This window comes from Dysidea avara, chromosome 4 (assembly GCF_963678975.1).
Source record: "Dysidea avara chromosome 4, odDysAvar1.4, whole genome shotgun sequence".
Lineage (NCBI taxonomy): Eukaryota > Metazoa > Porifera > Demospongiae > Dictyoceratida > Dysideidae > Dysidea > Dysidea avara.
In genome coordinates this window covers 169,690-190,792 of record NC_089275.1, presented here as the reverse complement: position 1 = coordinate 190,792, position 21,103 = coordinate 169,690, and the positions used below count along the sequence as shown (strand labels likewise).

The 21,103-nt window shown below is 39.5% G+C and overlaps 1 protein-coding gene across 1 annotated transcript; it reads left to right on the top strand.

The window, feature by feature from the left end:
• Positions 1-2,477: 2,477 nt before the first annotated feature.
• On the top strand, positions 2,478-20,974 carry LOC136252514 (UDP-N-acetylhexosamine pyrophosphorylase-like). Its single transcript, XM_066044970.1, has 9 exons — positions 2,478-2,820; positions 2,867-3,048; positions 4,784-5,198; positions 5,595-5,722; positions 10,496-10,564; positions 10,609-10,677; positions 10,756-10,944; positions 15,187-15,253; positions 20,777-20,974. Exons 1-9 carry the CDS (start codon positions 2,521-2,523, stop codon positions 20,888-20,890), a joined length of 1,533 nt encoding a protein of 510 aa, XP_065901042.1. The 5' UTR covers positions 2,478-2,520; the 3' UTR covers positions 20,891-20,974.
• The last annotated feature ends 129 nt before the right edge of the window (positions 20,975-21,103 follow it).

The following is a 21,103-nucleotide window of genomic DNA, read 5'->3' as shown; positions in this document are numbered from 1 at the left end:
ACTGTTTGCTCTGTAGTCTACTGCTATGTCAATAACAAGAATTAACAAGGACGGAGAACAATACTCTAAGTTGGGGGATGGAAGGTGGGGCAGTTAACACTTAGGAAGATCTAACTACACCTCAGTGTGCAAATCACAATATTAAGACATGTTTGCCTCACGAAAACATTTGATAACAATTTCAGTAGCTAACAGTCATTAGGTACTGTACAAGTAACACGTATTAATTTGTAAAGATACATCTCTATTATTGTAGATATAGGTTTGCACCCTAAAAATTAGTTCTAGAAAGCATAATAATATATAGCCATTATATTATAGCTAGTTGTATAGGTCAGTGAATTTTATAGAGATCACATGTAGGGTTATGAAGAATGAGCTAAGTTTACATGAACGATTGCTCTGCAATATTTATCATGGCCTTGAAGACCTTTGACCACCTCTTAAGAGATGATAAGAATTGTGAGGCTGGCTGTGGTGTCCTATACTGACTCTAATACACTCAGATGATATCTACAGGTCATCATGGGAAATGACTGCTGTTTTTTTGAAGACCATTCATGGATATGATTACCATATATAGTTACCATGCATGCAAGCTACCTGTATACTGTGGAACCTCTCTATTGTGGACATTTTGGGACCACCCAGAATTTTAGCTACTTGCTGTAATATATAGAGGTTTTCCTTCAGAGGTAAAAATGTATTAACCAGACCTGTTGTGACCAAAATTTTTGTCCTTATTATGGAGGTTTTTTCTATTGCGTCCTTAATTTGGGGAGTTAAGTTAAGAGAGGTTCCACTGTACATGCAAACAGGGAACAGTTTTAATTTCTCTACCAGCTATATAGCTGCTTGCGGTATAAGTGCAACATTTACACATTGACTTTATGCCAGCTATGTACTGGCAGTTTTGTCTATAATAAGTTGTTTGACTCTTGAGTATTGTGTTTTTGGTCGGCTCTTTGTACACAAGGAAAGAATCATATAGTCATGTTTCATCACATTGAAATTTTGTCACATTGGGGATGGGAATGTTGTATTGACAGTAGCTGGCCAGGTGTAGAGGCTGCACACATGTAGCTAGTGGCTGGCCAGGTGTAGAGGCTGTACACATGTAGCTAGTAGCTGGCCAGGTGTATAGAGGCTGTACACATGTAGCTAGTGGCTGGCCAGGTGTATAGAGGCTGTACACATGTAACTAGTGGCTGGCCAGGTGTAGAGGCTGCACACATGTAGCTAGTGGCTGGCCAGGTGTATAGAGGTTGTATACATGTAGCTAGTGGCTGGCCAGGTGTATAGAGGCTGCACACATGTAGCTAGTAGCTGGCCAGGTGTAGAGACTGTACACATGTAGCTAGTGGCTGGCCAGGTGTATAGAGGTTGTATACATGTAGCTAGTGGCTGGCCAGGTGTAGAGAGGCTGTACACATGTAGCTAGTGGCTGGCCAGGTACATAGAGGTTGTACACATGTAACTAGTAGCTGGCCAGGTGTAGAGAGGCTGTACACATGTAGCTAGTGGCTGGCCAGGTGTATAGAGGCTGTACACATGTAGCTAGTGGCTGGCCAAGTGTAGAGGCTGCACACATGTAGCTATAGTGGCTGGCCAAGTGTAGAGGCTGTACACATGTAACTAGTGGCTGGCCAGGTGTAGAGGCTGTACACATGTAACTAGTGGCTGGCCAGGTACATAGAGGTTGTACACATGTAACTAGTAGCTGGCCAGGTGTAGAGAGGCTGTACACATGTAGCTAGTGGCTGGCCAGGTGTATAGAGGCTGTACACATGTAGCTAGTGGCTGGCCAAGTGTAGAGGCTGCACACATGTAGCTATAGTGGCTGGCCAAGTGTAGAGAGGCTGTACACATGTAGCTAGTGGCTGGCCAGGTACATAGAGGTTGTACACATGTAACTAGTAGCTGGCCAGGTGTAGAGAGGCTGTACACATGTAGCTAGTGGCTGGCCAGGTGTAGAGAGGCTGTACACATGTAGCTAGTGGCTGGCCAGGTACATAGAGGTTGTACACATGTAACTAGTAGCTGGCCAGGTGTAGAGAGGCTGTACACATGTAGCTAGTGGCTGGCCAGGTGTAGAGAGGCTGTACACATGTAGCTAGTGGCTGGCCAGGTACATAGAGGTTGTACACATGTAACTAGTAGCTGGCCAGGTGTAGAGAGGCTGTACACATGTAGCTAGTGGCTGGCCAGGTGTATAGAGGCTGCACACATGTAGCTAGTGGCTGGCCAGGTGTATAGAGGCTGCACACATGTAGCTAGTGGCTGGCCAGCCACTAGTTACATGTGTACAACCTCTATGTACCTGGCCAGCCACTAGCTACATGTGTGCAGCCTCGCGACCTTAGCCCGTCCCAATCCGCCATTTATCGATTGTGGAATCCGGAAGATTTTTGTGAGGGCTTAAGCAATTATTAGCGCGTAAGGAAATATATAATATTTTTGATTGCGCGCTAATAATTGCTTAAGCCCTCACAAAAATCTTCCGGATTCCACAATCGATAAATGGCGGATTGGGACGGGCTAAGGTCGCGACTAGAGCAATGTGACCAGTCGCATTTGCTGCAGTACTTGGACAAACTAACCCCCGAACAAGCGGATAAGCTATACTTAGACCTCAACGGAATTGACTTCGAGAAAGCGAACCAGTACTTCCAGAAATGTAACGTGAATAATCAAACGTGTGAGAAGAAGGATAGTTGTTTGGAGCCCCTGGAGAAGGACTCCATTGGCAGTACGACACGTGATGCAGCTAAACTAGTTGACTGGGAGAGGATTGGTATGACCCAAATTAGTGAGGGAAAGGTCAGTATCCTAGCAACTAGGCTAATATGCTAATGTATTGGTGTAGGTAGCCTGCCTGTTACTGGCTGGAGGACAGGGCACCAGATTAGGTGTGAACTACCCTAAGGGCATGTATAACGTGGGGCTACTCTCTCATAAGAGTCTATACCAGTTACAAGCAGAAAGGATCGTTAAGTTACAACAATTAGCTTGTAAACAATGTGGAGGGGATAAAGCTGTGATCCCTTGGTGAGTGTATGTTATGCTGTACTAATACACACCTATAACATGTACTACAGTAATATATCACACTGCTACTGATAGTACAGTATCTCCTGTCCATATCTTAGTTCCATGATAAGCTCCGCATACACACACTACACACACACACACACACACACACACACACACACACACACACACACACACACACACACACACACACACACACACACACACACACACACACACACACACACACACACACACACACATCTGGTAAACACCTAAGATATCATATGTTGTCGTTGACCGTTATACAAATACAACATTTCAGTTTGGTGGTGATGTGGTTTTCATGATGTCAATGTATTAGTCAGGATTCTGTTGATTGTACTGTGTGTTATCAGGATTTGTGTGTGTGAGGCTATTGTGTGTTCTGTAGTGGTCCATGTTGTCTGGTGGTTTCCACCCCTATCATGTGGGGGCTCTGTGCGCTATATGTCATTGCCAATAATATGTGAGGGAGGCTATAGTTTATTGATGAGGTGACTGATATTCTGTAGTATAATACATTGCTGGCCCCTACAATGCTGGCCCCCCTACAATGCTGGTTTGTAGTGACAAGTCACATGTTGTTAAAGTTTAAGAGGACTGCATAAGAAGCAACTATTGTATATGTTGTCTGGTGATCAAGTCTGAATCTTGTTATGATGACTTTAGCACATCTAGTGATCACCTTTATTGGAACAACATTACTGATGATGTCATACCAGTGTAGGAGTAGCTGGGAATATGTTGAGCTGTTTTGCCATGACCTTAAATGGTTGTGGGGTCTACCTAAACTTCCTTTGTAGTATTCCCCTAGCATGAGAGGTGAATATGGAGTAAAATGATTTTACTGTTATAACCATACTGACTTTATAGCCAGACCCAAATACTCACATGACAGCACAGCTATTTACTTGGTACTTCATCCCAAGATACATGCCTGGGTCCTGGGTTGCTAAAAACTGATTCTAATACGTAAATGCCAGAGTTATGTACACAATAAGATTGATTCAAGAGAAGATATTCTAAATGGTGATATAAACATCATCACCACAGCTGCTACCACCTGTAATCTAGTAACTATACCTGAGGATGAGGTTTGTTCACTGCTGTAAAATTACTTGTAAACACCTGGGATTTACTGGGCCATGTACTAAGAAGGCTAGCGAAGGTCACTTGTATACACAATATACACAATATACAATTTGTCCTTTATAACATTAGGAGGTGTAATTACTTCAACATGAGGTACAAAACTTCTTTTAAATTGATTTCGACATCTTTTCTGTCATACATATTTGTGTTGCTCAGATGCAGTGAACACTCACCAGCTGTTTAGTACAAGTGGCACATGAGATGTTTGGTACATTAGAAACTTTACTAGGACATCATCACTCATAACAGTTATCTGTTGCTGCAGTTACGGTATATTAGCTGGTAATAGGAACTAATGTGGATGGTAAGAGGTTGCTAGGAACAAGTGACTAGGATAGTTAGTATAATTGTCCTCTATGGGAGGTAGTGTGATGGTAGCTTTGTGGTTCTTATAACTACTTGTTGGGGCCATCAGGATAGTAGTAGTTACGTAGCAGAGTGTGACATCAAGAGGTAAAGAAACTCGATAGCATGTAGCCTGCTTGATATCCCCTACCCATTGGTTAAAACTTGGTTATTGTACTGTAATACCAGCAAATGATGTCATTACCCCCCTCAGGTACATAATGACAAGTGAACACACGAAGGAACAGACTGTTCAATTCTTCAGTGATCATGCCTACTTTGGTCTACACAAAGACAACATTATGATATTTGAACAGAACACGTTACCATGTTTGGACTTTAATGGGAAGATATTGTTAGACCAGTCCTACCGTGTAGCAAGGTCACCTGATGGTAATGGCGGAGTGTACGCAGCGTTACATCAGAGTGGTATACTAGATGACATGAAGCGTCGAGGGGTGACACTGGTACATGTCTATGGTGTTGATAACATCTTAGTTAAAATGGCCGACCCTGTATTCACTGGGTTCTGTGTAGAGAAAGGAGCTGACTGCTGTGCTAAGGTGGTGAAGAAGACATACCCTACCGAACCTGTGGGCCTGCTGTGTAAGTGTGAAGGAAAATATCAGGTCAGTTTGTTATTAGGGAATCATTAAAGATTTTGTGCACACACAATGAGGTAAACAACTTGAGTTGTTGAAAGTGCTGCTCACATTGATAACAGTTCCATCTGTATTATGCTTTTGTTAACTTTTGAACCAAGCTTGAGTAATATAATTTGCTGCTCAATTATTGTAGACTTCATCTTGTAACAATGTCAGCCAACAATGTGAGTCAGACGTGAGCTTGTATAATATTGTTTTCAACTGTCAACTGGCCACAACTGTCTAATTCATCAATTTATTTAGTAGAAATACCTAGCTTGCTAGGAATAGGTACTCCTTTTTCTATTCATCCTTGGTCAACACATGTATCTGTGGTCAGTTTGAATATTGGGGTACTGTTATCAATATGTGTTCTCACAGGTGGTAGAGTATAGTGAGATCTCCATGGAAACAGCTAGTAAGAGAACACCTGATGGTAATTTAGTATTCAATGCTGGAAACATTTGTATACACCTGTTTGCTGTTGACTTTTTGCAGTCTGTCTGTTGGTGAGTATGTCCTGTACGTGTGTAGTGTGTGTGTGTGTGTGTGTGTGTGTGTGTGTGTGTGTGTGTGTGTGTGTGTGTGTGTAGTGTGTGTGTGTAGTGTGTGTACTGGGACTTAGAAGATATGTAACTAACAGGTGCCCCAATACTAACATAATCAGTTGATTTTCATCTCTAAAGAGTTTCTTCTAGTCACATTAAATTAAATGGTGTATGGAAACATCAACTCTGTTTAGTACATCGACTGATATTGACTAATAACAGTTAAATGACTGCTTACAATAACACTACTCTTGACTGTTTTATTGGGGTATGTGACCACCTTATCACTTGACATGATTGCGTTGTTGGGCAATTTGCAAATCTTGGTTATAAATAAGAAGCTGATGAATAAGCTTCATTCAGTATGCTTCATTACTTCATTGTGGCTAGGTGTTACTCAGTGGATTACTAACGAGATTAGTAACTTCGTTACTTTTAGTAATAATATTATGTAATATTAGACTCGTTACAGTAACTTCATTACTTAGGTAACGTGTTACATTTGTAAGTAAAGTGACTTGAGTTATATTACCTGTTTTTATAGCGTATTTCGTTATATTACTTAGTTACCACAAAAGTAATAATATTACGTAACGCGTTACTCCCAACACTGTCGATCTTTGATGTGCGAACTTGTATTCTATTATATTAATACACTTGTACACCACCTTTGTTTAAGCCTACGGACTATGGTTGAAGCCAGATCAAGGCAGATGGAATCACTGAAAAGGAAGGATGATACTGCCTTAGTGATTATTGATTCTAGTTAGAAATATTTATGAGTACCCAAGCACCCATGGCACACACCCAGCTTCCTACGTCCCTGGTTTACCTGGCATGATTTTTTGTGCAAAGTTTTTCATGTAAGAATTATTTTACAAGGAAATTATAATAGTAGTGTATTGTGTGTATTTCAGTTGTGTACTGTGTAGTATTAACTTGTCTGTGTACAGTAGGTAGTCAAGTATGTGCTGTTTTCTACAGGAAATTTCAGCAGCTTCACTTCTTCACGACTACATGCAGTGATCAAGCACAGACATGCCTTCAGAGCAATGCTTAGAGTTTTCTACAAACTGACTGACTGTCTACGTGATGCCAAGATGTGCTTGATGTTTCTGCTGTTTAACATCACTATGGCCTTACAGACGTCTTGGCTACCACAACATGTATGATATCACAGACTTACCTTTGTAGCCCTAAAGTTATGTAACAATCGTGGTGATGTCACTTGGTGATGTCACTTGGCGATGTCACTTTTCCAGTACATGAACCTTATGCTATGCTGTGAAATGATGTGAATGTGTAGGGTTATCTAACTGCAGGTGCTATAGTATTAGTACTACCTGTCCTGCCTTGTAGCATGCATTGGTTTAGCTAGAATCAGTTTCTTATTAATTATGAAAGGTCAGCTCTATTCGCAGTACAGTTACTGCATAGCAAGCAATGGTTTGAGTTATCTAACACACAGATGTGCATACTCCGATTTGTTAAAATGTAGGCAAATAGTTAATCTAATAGGACACATGGGACAACCATTTAGACTAACCAATTGGCTTGCTATACCTGACAAATGTGTTGTATATGATATCTCCCCCCATTTGCTGTGAAGCAATATCAGGGTACTGCTAAGATACTCTGTAGTCAAGTTCATGATAAAATGAAAAATAGTAAGCCACTGGCAAGACTCAAACCCGTAACTTTACTGCAGCAAATAAGTGCTCTAGCAGCCCAACTCTTCATTCTGTGGTTTACAACCAGCCCAACTCTTCATTCTGTGGTTTACAATGGAATACAGCTGAAGTTTTCTCTAGAGTGCGGACATGATTTAAGTGCTGCTAAAGTGTACGAATGTAATAAAACAAATGAAATTGGGTTTCAGGGTTAGGGTTCGGGTTCGGGTTCCAGCAATAAAATGTAGTGAAAAGAGAGGTGAGGGTAGCTATGAGGGAAAATCTCTTGGCGTTGTAGCAATGTGGGAAAATCCCTGTTTTCAGTGTCTTTTCAATACCAAGTAGGGATTCCCCCATATCTACCATCACCTCTTGTTTTGCTACTTTTTGTACCCTACTTATTGCATTAGTTGCTAGCATTTTTGTTAGAGCATAGTAACTTTATCTAGCAATCTGCTCTGCATGCTGATTCTCCTAACTTGAACTTTTGTTGTTTTACGGTAATTTTTCTTTACACTTGTGCAACATACACATCGTATTGTAGTATACTATTAGTACAAGTATAAGGAAAAATTAGGAATTTAATAAGTATAAGGCCACATAAACTTAATTATTAGATTCTCATCCCTACCTGCCATTTTCTTACCTCATCAAGGATTTTTTTGCACCACTGCTGACTAAGGGATGCCAATTAGCACCTTTTATAGTTTGGTACCTTGCTAGAGCCAGAGGAGGTTGGACACGCACACGTGAGCACATACATTTTGTATTGAAAGTTTAACCAAGCGTTCACAAAAGTTTTCACAAATACCATTCGAGAGTGCACTTCAAGTTTAGTCTATTCAGCCGGTCAACCCCACTGCTCCAGGCACGTAAATCGCTCTTGAAATCTACGGAGATTACATGTGTAAGCGTTTGCTGGGTGGAATCCATGTGTAATACTATAGGGACACCTTATGTACGTGTATTTGAGCATAATAATTGTCGAAGAAAGCAATATGTATGCTAACAAAGCCTCTCAGGGTATTGAAAAAGAAGAGCAGGCGCCGCTAGTTTGGCCTCACAGAGAATCGAAAAGAATTAGAAAGTCGCACACCCGCCTTGCAATAAGAATTTGCTGTTCATCTTAAGAAGCACAAGGTAACGTGGTATGGATATTGCTAAACACTTCTTTTAAAACTCACATATTAGAAATATGCTATTAACAGTAATAAATTTCAGAAGCTCTTGTATCGTGTCCAACCTCCTCTGTGCTAGAGCAGTCTAAGAAAATTGCCATTTTAACTAGCTAATTCAGCTATTTAGATAGTAAATAAAATAAAAATCCACTCTCCCGCACTGATATTTTGAGTACAGGAGGATGAGAAACTACTAATTAAGTTTATGTGGCCTAAGTAGGGATTAAACTAGTATAGCTATCTGTAGGTATAGGTGACCTCCCTTGATCCCTACTTTTTTCTATGATCTACTTTTTTTGTAACATTATTTTGACTAGTGAACTCATGCATACCACATCAAAGAAGGATGGTGCCACAGTTAATGTTTTAGTCTGAATGCACACTCAACTATCAATTACTGGTACAAAAAAATGAAGTGGTCATTACACTTTGATTTTACAGGGGGTAGGTAGGTACTGACGTTTACATCTCTGTCTGAATCATGTAGTGGTGAGTGTGGTGTTAACTTACCCTCTCCTACCTCATCAAGTGTTATGTGAGTAGATCACTGCTGTGAATTGTCAGTATGTCTAGCCCATTACACAGAGTTACAAATGAAGAACAGTATCGGAAATGTCTCTGCAATTACTCCAGTCACTACGAAAAATACGGATGACTCCTGTTTACAATGGTACTGTAGGGAAGCCATGCATCGCCCTACTGCTAATCAACACCTTGGGCTGTCAGCAAAAAGAAATGGGACACAAAGGAGGACAAAGGTACGTCCATGATGTGTTCATTGTGCATACTGTGGTATGCCACAAGGCACATCTCGGGACAAATGACATCGAACAGTGAAAAAATCAAGCCCATAGCCTTAGCCGTTATCGAGTTAACACTTGCCTGAAAGCATCAGACAGGCAGGCAGTTGGTCAGTAGAAAATCCTAAAGCTTTGTTTACAGTTGGAGCAGGACTAATACATCCTCAGCCACCACAACTACTAACACCAGCACCCTTACTATTAGTGATTTAGCTACAGTTGATGTAGAGGAGTACACTTGTTCTGTCACTAATGATGCTTGAAGGCACTTTTGATACCTAACCAATACAAGGCACCAGGATGGTATTGTGAAGTTATATAGTTTTTGGGTGATTTTTTTGGCCAGAAAAATCCAAACCTCCATGATCCCTATTATGCAGTGCTACCATACTGGTCTGTATACTATTAGTATATTACTCTGTATACTATTATTGTATAGACGGTATTCCAAATGACGTCACACGAATTTTCTATTTGAGGGACTCTTATATTTTCGAGTATTGTGACCAATGGCGATCGAGATTTTGAAGGTTGATATTGAGGCTAACAAACAAGGTATCAAGGTGAAACTACCAGGTTTGGTTATTACAGTAAAGAAACAATAGTATTTCTTCTAAACTTTGAAAACCAGCTGAAAATTCTAACCAAGGGTTAGAGAATAGATTTTACACCTTTATAACTGTACCTGTTAGTTTATCTTCTTTCAGGATTGAATAGTGATTTGAATCTTTTAAAGCCCCATTGGGACTCTCACTCGAAATTGTTAGAATACCCCAAATAGCCGCGGCCATTTTATTTCGTGACATCATTTGGAATACGGTCTATTACTCTGTATACTATTAGTATATACTATTAATATATTACTCTGTATACTATTAGTATATTATTCTGTATACTATTAGTATATTACTCTGTACACTATTAGTGTATTACTCTGTATACTATCAGTATATTACTCTGTATACTAACTATCAGTATATTACTATTAGTATATTGCTCTGCATACTATTAGTATATTGCTCTGCATACTATTAGTATATTACTCTGTATACTATTAGTATATTACTAATACTTGATGTTTACTAGCTCACATGAACATGAACTAATTCATCATGTTGCTAAGAAGAAAATACCTTACATGGTTGATGGAACCAGGTGAAGTGTACTATTTTAGCATCATTTGGTTACTATGGTGATAGGGTGGTGCCACAATCAGCCAATGGGATCAAATTGGAGAAGTTTGTATTTGACGCCTTCCAATTCTCCAAGTTAGTATGTGTGCAGTGTATAGCAGACTGCACAGAATTAATAACATACAGTGTTGTCATGGTGATGTGACCTCATAGGTCATTTGCTGCCCTTGAAGTGTTAAGGGAAGATGAGTTTAGTCCATTGAAGAATGGCCCAGGAGCAGATAGGGACTGTCCCCACACTTCTAGGGCTGCTCTCTGTGACTTGCACTATCGGCAGATCATGAAAGCTGGTGGTCGTTTCCTTGACGATGAGGACACTGAGTTACCATTAATACCACGGCGGTGAGCTTAGATGTTTGAATTGTGTGGTGCAAGAATTGTGTGCCGATTAGAATTGTTAATGTGAACACTTTTAGCATTTCAACCTTTTTTAATGTGCGCCATTAGCCATCATGATTTTCTGGCAATTGATGTCACATTTATGGCATATGTACAATTTTATTTGTCTCTAGCAGGGTTAGCTCTAGTAGGGTTAGCTCTAGTAGGGTTAGCTCTAGTAGGGTTAGCTCTAGGAGGATTAACTCTAGCAGGGTTAGCTCCAGTAGGGTTAGCTCTAGCAGGGTTAGCTCTAGCAAGGTTAGCTCTAGTAGGGTTAGCTCTAGTAGGGTTAACTCTATGTTTTCTAATAGATAATCTCAGTGAAAAACAAGTAATCTTGAAAATAGAATCACAAAAATCCTGGAATTTGTCAATTTGTGAAAATTATGTACTTTGACAATTTGTGTGTATATGGCAGATTACAGGGGTGGAGAACAGTACTCCAAATGAGTGGGGCAAGTTGTATCAAGTGGCTGTCTCGTTGACAGCAGAAACATCAGGGCACATGATAGTGTGTCGTGTGACCAAGTACAGCTAGTGTGGACGTGGTGTGTATTTTACAGGAACCAAGAAAACACTGTTTTGAGGTGTTTTCACACATTCATTGCTCAATAGTGCCTGAATGGAAATTATCCAGTTTTGCTGTGGAAATTCCCTCTGGGTAGGTCACCTGCTATTCCAAACTTGAGCTGAATCTGACCAGTCATCACTAAGATATGCTCCTTCAAAGTTTGTCTTGTTTTCTTCGTATTTTTCTTATTCTTCTTATATACATTTTCTTTTTGCACACTTTAGAACAATTGCAATAACTCGTGCATGCTAGGTCGATTGACTTCACATTTGGAGGCAATAAGGTCATAATGTAGCACATTTACAGCCCAATAAGGTCATGATGTAGCACATTTACAGCCCAATAAGGTCATGATGTAGCACATTTACAGCCCAATAAGGTCATGATGTAGCACATTTACAGCCCAATAAGGTCATGATGTAGCACATTTACAGCCCAATAAGGTCATGATGTAGCACATTTACAGCCCAATAAGGTCATGATGTAGCACAACCCTATTTTCATACTGATTGAACTACAAATAATGGAATTATGCACAATTTTGAAAATTTCAAAAGCAATTTGTTGTCACACCCACAGGGTTGTTGTCATGCCTACAGGGTTGTTGTCACGCCTACAGGGTTGTTGTCACACCTACAGAGTAATTTGTTTGACAGAATAACTTGAAAATTGGTCTGTACATGAAGCTACTATCGTAGTGCAAACCGTTTGTTGTTTGAAAGTATAGTGGAACCTAAACCACTGTAGTTTCCACAGTGGTGTACTAAAGTGCTTATACAGTGGAACCTGTATTACGGTCACCTGGATTAAATGGTTGCCTCTGCACAACGGACATGCGTCACGAGATCCCAAAGATTTTCCCATGCAAATGTATGCATTGTGGTCTGCATTAAGCGGTCACCTGTCTAACGCCTGTCTAACGCGTATAATGGCCAACCAAGAATTCTCCTATGAATCACTGTATACATAACTTCATCCTTCATATAGTAGTCGCTACCTTTTATGGTGGCTTGTGGCACTGTTTCAATTAATGCACAATTATCACACTTCCTGCCTTTCAATGAATGCTATATAATCTATCAGGCTTCATTGCTTAAACGTATTCAATAGCTATAACCAACATTCATAGCAGGCTCACCTTGTCCTTTCTGTACTAAAAATTGCAGTTGGTGCAAGCCTCTTAATAATAATTACTCATTTATAACGGTCATAGCCACTCAAATGCTGCTGACCAGGTTTTCTCTATAACAGCCACCTGTATATAAAGGCCAGCTATATCTGGTCCCAAGGTGACCATTATAGACAGGTTCCACTGTACTGAGAGTATTAGCTAAGGAGATATAAAGAAAGTGGAAAAAGCATGATCAAGATACTCTAATAGAACAGTCACTGAGACAAAAACGTTGGAAAAAGTCTCTCCAGGGTTTGAACCAGGAACCACCACACCTATATACCCAAGTCCTTTACCACTCTGCCACTGTTGTCAGTTGCTCACCTCACTTAATTTCTACCTTTTTGTAATGAAGGTTTAGTACACTAGTCATAGAGAAATTCTGAACAATCTATATGTGTTGTATTGAAGTGCTCAGAAAAATATGTGTTCTATTAGAGTACTACAAAATAGCCTGTCGAGTACAGCCAGTGGGGGTGGGCGACGTACTTGTTTTATGGAACCAGAAAACGTCATATTCATGTATCTGTTGCAGCGTCTTACAGGTGAGACCCTTTGAGGCAACAGCTAATTATGAGGATGGAGCTTGTGTAGACGTTTATGCTTCAGGATTCAGGGGAGGTAAACATCAGAAGACATTTTTTGATGTCAAAGTGTTTAATCCAAATGAGCCTTCATATCGTGGTACCCAAGTATCTTCACTTTATCAATATTTTGAACATGAGAAACAACGGAAATATGAACAACATATTAGGAAAATTGAGATGGTTTTTTTACCTCACTTGTATTTAAGGTGTGGTATGGGTCATGCTGCTGCTGTATTTTACAAAAGACATGCTTTCTTTGTCTCTCTTCAGAAGGAGTTGTCATATTAGTAGTTCTGTGGTGTCATGGTTACAACGCTCTCCTGTTATGTGTTTGAGAGGAGCTAGATCACATCAGGGCTGTCCATTAACATTAGGAACACTTGACCTTGCACTAGTTGAGGGGCAGGTGGCTCCAGCTCATTGATTGAAATTTCATCATAGTATTTGTCTACAGTTTTAACATCTTTAGTGCTGGGGGTGCTGGTAACCCCAGGAATAATAATAAAAAAGTTTTCATGTATCTGTAGCTCCATAGTGCACAGTTAACCATTTCTGCAGTGGAAGCTACCTCAGGGCAGGGCATCTCCCATTCCTAATTTGAGTCGAATCTGCCCAGCTATCATTGGGGAATACACACCTTCAAAATTCGGTTCTTCATATTGCCACGCAGTCTTCGACAATTCCTGTAATAATAAAAAAAAAAGTTGAAACGACTTATCAACTTGCAATTACAAAAAGAAGTGATATCCACACAAAAAGAAGTGATATCCACACAAAACAGCCAAGCTATGAACAAAATGTGGCCTTAAAAGCCTGAATGAAAGAAAAGTTGTGAAATCAAAGGTGGCGGCCAACAAATGGCTGCAATGATGTTAATGCCAATAATCAGTATGTATATTCTAGCATGTAACACTGTCTTGATATTCTAGTATACATGTAACACTGTCTTGATATTCTAGTATACATGTAACACTGTCTTGATATTCTAGTATACATGTAACACTGTCTTGATATTCTAGTATACATGTAACACTGTCTTGATATTCTAGTATACATGTAACACTGTCTTGATATTCTAGTATACATGTAACACTGTCTTGATATTCTAGTATACATGTAACACTGTCTTGATATTCTAGTATACATGTAACACTGTCTTGATATTCTAGTATACATGTAACACTGTCTTGATATTCTAGTATACATGTAACACTGTCTTGATTGAAAGCATTTAAATGTGAGATAGGGGATACCCTTCCAGATAAGGTAGTCAAGAAATTTTTAACACACTGTTCTATTAGAGTATCTGATCTTGTACACTGGTTAGGTGACTGATCTCGTACACTCCCAGCACTGATTCATGCAGTGTTCCATACTTGTATAACTTTTATACTAAATCAAGCCAAAGTAATTCAGTAGAAAGAGTTGAGCTTCTGATCACTGCCACTCCACTCTTCAAAGTGTTGCCTTAAGCTTCCTGCCTCAACTCCCTCAAAACGTACTGTAGACATGATGTCATTCTTGCTAATTGATACACTCCAGTGGAATGGTCTGTGATGTACCAGACTATGGTCTAGGGGTGTGTCCCCAGGATTAATATTATCACTAACGTACAATAGTAGTCCCTGTATTGTTACTAGTAGCTACTGTCAGTTCTCACATGACTGGTTAATCATTCATTTGTGTGGCCAATAAAAGTGGGGGACACCCCCACCTCCTCCCTGAGGGAGTAGGGTTATCATGTGAGATGGTATGAATAGTATTGTTGGTGTAGTAAACAGTTGTTTGTAGAGGTTACAGAGGTGTCCTTATCACTGTGTTACTTCATACAGATAATACTGCTAGCTGTATTATAACTGTGTATTGTTTTGTTATAGTCGTCAGTCAGTAGCTACGTCACAAGGATTGTGTGAAGTGTCTCCATTAGTATCTTATTGTGGAGAGGTGAGTGTGTAGTAGTGTGGAACTGTATCATAAAGTGTGGTAGTACAGTATAGTAGGGATTGTGTAGTAGTGTGGAACCATAGATAATATATGTCATATGGATTGGAAATGCCCGTATTATTTACATACTGACGTCATGGGCCATGCTCGTTTCGCTGCGCATAAACTTTATGGCCTTGACAGGTAGAAGATTTCGCTGTTCTTGTAACCAGCAAATTAGTGTTTGTTGTTTACAGCTGGGTTAGTTATCACCTACACTAATTGGAGGCTGGACTGGGTAGGAACGCTGGAGAGTAGTAGTAAACAGCGTAAGAAAATTCAGGTTCAAAGGTGAAATATGGTGTTTCGAAACAATTGTGCAAATTTCCTGAAAAAACAGAAAGTGCAGCGTTGTTTCTTTGCTGCTGTTTTACACCACTTGTAGCAGGTAGAGTGTAGTAGGCTAGCTAGATATTCACTGCTTTGCTGTATATTTCCACTGCTTCGATAAAACTTCAAAAACAGGTACAGTACTACTTTGTGCAATTGTTTAGCTCAAGCTGAGCAGTACTGTAGCATAAAATCTATTTCAATGTATCACACATTTCTTTGGTTGTGTAAATACGGTGATGAGAAATTGGCTAATAGTACTGCTGCTGAAATATTAGCTGGTGTGTACCTGCCATCGCAAACAATATTTCTCCCAATGTCCACAGACACGCTGTGTTCTTGTTCAGTACACAACACAGCACAATAAACAATGTAAAAGGAATATCGACGCCTTCAAACTGGTCTTCAAACAAGCCAGAGAAAGTCAAACAGCCACTCAGTACGTTTCCTAATGTATTGGCGCACCGTAACTAGGATATGAAAATAATTCAATGGGCATTTCCAATCCATTAGGAACACCTATATTATCTATGGTGGAACTGTATCATAAAATGTGGTAGTACAGTATAGTAGGGATTGTGAAGGTTGGGATATTCAGCACACCCAAATATCATCTAAGTAGCTAAAGTCTTTGAGCAGGCTGTAGGACCAGGTGTCCTACAGACCTTCAGCACTTGTGCTGTAAAGCATTAATAAAATAAATGAATAAAAAAAAAAAATCCCTACTTCATGACAGCCTCACAGGATTGGTTAGGCAAAATAAAACACACATGATGTCAAATGAATTTTTAAATAGGGTTCCACCGATAATCAGATCGATATCGAATTGGAGTCGATACTAGACATTTTGGCATTGATGGGTATCAGTTATTTAGGAATTCCGATACCGATTAATAGCCACTCACATCAATCATCATCATCATTATAACTATCATCATAATGTTATGCTAGCAGAACTTGTGGTATAACAGGTCGGAAAACGACGGAAATAGTGTTGAGTATTATTCTAGCATAAAAGGAGCAGTAATTGCTTATTAAACATTGAGCAACTGTTACAATGTTTGCATGAAGAAGATTTAAATACTCTAATGGAACAGTCACTGCACAATAAAATAATAGAGCGGTCACACAAGCTAACTTGAGAGGTGTGTAAATTGTATGGCAATTATCGGTATCTGTATCAGTAAAAATTGACTGCTAGGTATCGGATCGGTAGGTATTTTTCTGTATCAGTGGAACCCTATTTTTAAAGTATAGCAAATGCATGTTTTAGCCATATTATCTTGTAGAGCTTGAATAATGCTGCAGATTTGATGTAAGGGTTTGCCATATTTGCTTTTGTAGTAGCCAGTATTGTTAAATAAACAAATAGGTAGTCCCGGGTAGTTGGAAAAGGCGGATACGGTCGGACGCGGACACGGACGCGGACATTTTCAAAAAGCACTTTTACATTTATGTAACAGTTATTTTTCATACCTAATGCTGTTTTTACAGCAGTCTTCGCTTCGAGACCCAGGCGTCGATCCTTTCATAGCGCTTATCCATTTATAAGCGCACGTGCGAAGGACTAGACCAGCACTCCACAGCATGCCAAAGACCACAATGGTGTTGTACACATGTTCTAAAGTCTAATACAGAGTTATATAGTTGTAGAGATTAGCTTGTATTCCCCATGCAACTTAGCTTAGCAGGCCAAATCCACAATCTTACGCCTTTAAGTATAAGGCGCAGGCGCTTATACCGAGTGTTGAAGATTTCAAGGACCTGGCCTACGAGATTAAGTTGGGACATGCTAGATTAATCTCTGTGACTCTGAATTAGATTTCTAGAGCACGTATACAACACTATAATGGTCTTTAGAGTGCTAGTCTATCCTTCGCACGTGCGCTTATAAATGGATAAGCGCTATGAAAAGATCGACGCCTGGGTCTGGAGGCGAAGACTGCTGTAAAAACAGCGTTAGGTATGAAAATTAACTGTTATATAAATGTAAAAGTCCTTTTTGAAAATGTCCGTGTCCGTGTCCGCATCCGACCGTACCCGCCTTTTCCAACTACCCGGCAGTCCCCCAGACTTCTCTATTGAACACCATTGGTAGCCATGGCACAAAACAAAAACAAGTGACACATGGGTGATTACATCACTTTGTATTATCAATTGTGTAGCATCACCAGGAAACTAATAGAGGCGTTCAAGTTGCATCTGGAACTGAATCTATCGATTAACTGGAACACTGTTCTACATGGTGATCGACAAAACTTGCTGTCATCTTCCATACATTTTCTTCTAGGCAGGGATCTAACATTGTGGCTTACACACTCACCTAGTAACTCTAATCACAAGGATACCCACCAGAAGAGCACTCACTACCTTCATCACTATGAAACAAAAAATCCTGGTGTAAACTATCTGCAAGATGCTTAACTCATTAAAATGAAATTTATGGGAGAAGAAATTCCATAATTTTGTGGGATTTTGATTATCCCTACACTTATGCCTATTAACTATGACATGCTGTGTGGCTGTGACTGCTCTATTAGAGTATCTCGATCTTCCTGCTGAACTTACAATAGATTAACCCATAAACCCACATACTGTAATCCAGAAAGTTGGATTTACTGTAATACGTGTGTCTTAGACAAAGTGCTGTAACTTTCAAAGCATAGTTCCTGTTGCTATGCAATTTATGCTATTCTACTCATGATGTAATAAGGATTAAAATTGTACCTAGGGTTTTACCCTAATGCTAAACTGTCAGACCAAAACTTTGTGTAAGCAGCCTTCTGGCAAAGAAATGTGCAAACCCTTTACATACCTTTACAAAATATTCCATAACTCAACGGTGGTTGCTCCTATCAACTTGAAACAAATATTGTTTGCTTCTCCATTACATTCTTCGTCAGACTACATTTCTGTTCCTGTAGCCTCTGCAACATTTCCTGGTATCAGTGATACATGGTCTATAATACTCATTAAATCCCAGTGTGTGGGAGTATCAAAGTGCCGCGCTGGGTTATAACTACCATACAGCTAGACAGAGTGGCACTGCTACTGTACAATATTTCCCAGTGATAACTAACTTACCACCCTGTTGTGGAGCCACTCAGTCTTGTTTGTGACATCATAATATGATGTCACAAACAAGACTGATGATAATAACCGGTATTGTTTACCAATGGAACAAAGAGCCAAATAAGGAAATATTGATACAAAACACACCAATACAGCACTTAAACCAGCTAAATCTTGCAAGAAAACTGTTAATCCTTTATACAGTAACACTACAAGTTACTGTACCAATACAATAGTTTAACAAATGTCAGGAACAGTCTGTGATGACTTTCGCTCCAGCAATCACTCCCAACGGTCACTATGGTGAAGAACTAACTTCCTCTAGCTTCATCATTCTATCTCGGACTACAGTAGCCACTTGTTGGTCTTTTTTTTTTCTCTTGCACACTACGCAACACCACCATACCAACTTCAGACGAAGGCAAATCGTACCTGGAACTGCTGCTGTGTAACACCACCCTTCGCTACAGTTTGTAGGCAGTATGCAGGGTCTCTCTTGTAGCTATGAAGTTGAATCTCCACACAATTTGGATGAATTCTTGAGCACAGTGACAGAAACTCAAACCGGAACTTAATTTACTACCCATTAACTTCTGCACACTCCCACACACTGGGATATAAAATAGGTATATCCCGTATACTTGGATGATATCATTGTTATTACACTTGTCCTCGGCTCCGCCTCAGACTCGTGTAATATCAATGATATCACCCTCGTAACGGGATATGACTATAACTTGTTTATAGTACATTTGTAGTGTATTGTTTATACATGTCCAGTGTTTACTGTGTCTTTAGAACTAGTTTGGTCATAATAATTTAACAGAATGGTTTGTAATCCACACCCCTAGTTTATATGTTGCATATTTCCTTAGTTACAACTTTGCTCAGTGCTGTAATACCCTCGTGTTTCTGTTCTTGATTCTCAGCATGGTTAACTATTTGCTTTAATCTAATCCTCAAGCAGTTAAACAAAGCTAGGAAGACTTCACTAACAGATTCTAATCCCTCTTGCTAAACCTGCAAAACTCTACCAATGGCCAATAAATTTAGTATGCAGTTCAAATTAGGGGAACAATTTTCCCATTTATAACATGGCTTTTTTTTTTGATGTGTGGTGTGGTTTCCATTCCTTGTTAAAGAGTCGTATATCTATGCAGGGAGACAGGTAGACCAAAAATCGGGTTTGGTGACTTTAAAAAATAATTCTATCCGAAGTGTTTTCAATGTTGTAATTGATGTAAGATGGGCTAAGACTTCCGTAAAGGTGATTTTCGTTTAGGGGGAACCCTAGTAAACAGTACTACCATACTGTTTGATAACAACACAACAGTTTAGGGTCAACTATAAGTACTATACTGCAGTTAAAAACTGATCTGTGCTGATATAAAATTCCTAAAGCTTCTTGAGCTGTACCTCCAGCTGATGTGTACCTACCACCCTTGTACCTTGGATCTGTCCTCTGTATATAGCAGGTGAACAATGTCAGCTCCTTCAGTAGTCCGTATACCATGACATCTCCAGAGATATATTTAATTTGTTCCCACACATGCTAAAGTAGCCGGTAGTGTGTTGTTTGATTGCCTTGAAGTTTGGAATAAGTTTAGGTGTTATCCTGGTACCAAGTGTTTGTTCTGATAAATTGTTGTGGTATTATTTGTATAAGATGAGACCATTGTCTACAGGGTACACTGCTTGTGGTAACAAGTCAGTGTGTGGATAAGTTAACTACAACTTTCTACACAGTATGTATAGTATCTTTGGTGACTGGTTTCTGATCAACAACATGGCTAGACAATTGGTGAAGACCTAAAAAAGGTAACTACTAACTTTCCTCCAATAATATCACTGATAAAGTACATAACATCCTTATTTATAGCTACATAGTTTGCTACACTGCTGCTCTGAATACTGTGACTACTTTATTAGAGTAATTGACTGCTCTATTAGAGTATCTTGATCTGAACATGACCGGTTTCTGAAAACCTCACCCCTTGTAGCCACCCCTGGTATGTCACTCCTTCTCTAAATAGATTGACCTTTAGGACTATGTTGTAACATTATCCTTTATCACTACTACAGGGTCTAGAGGAATTGTGTGCTGGTAAGAGGTTCAAGTTTCCACTTCACCTCTCAACAGATGAGAAGGAGACTCAACAACCTCCGATGAAGAAACACTGTCTTGATACCAACTAATATTATTATTATTATTTCTATTAGTTTTGTATTATATCAATACTTTGTGTGTTGTGTTGGGATCATTACACTGTTAACATTCCACCAATCAGATCACACGATTGTTCCAGATACAGTTGTTATTATACAGAAGAGATCATGTGATCCTTAATAACATCATATATACACAAGAGATCATGTGATCCTTAATAACATCATAATAGACAATGACCT

Excerpts from the sequence above, each read along its gene's own strand:
- LOC136252514 (XM_066044970.1), top strand. The coding sequence starts at position 2,521 with ATGGCGGATTGGGACGGGCTAAGGTCGCGACTAGAGCAATGTGACCAG. Across the intron at positions 10,945-15,186 it reads TTACCATTAATACCACGGCG|TCGTCAGTCAGTAGCTACGT; the intron begins GTGAGCTTAGAT and ends GTTTTGTTATAG. Across the intron at positions 15,254-20,776 it reads TAGTATCTTATTGTGGAGAG|GGTCTAGAGGAATTGTGTGC; the intron begins GTGAGTGTGTAG and ends TCACTACTACAG.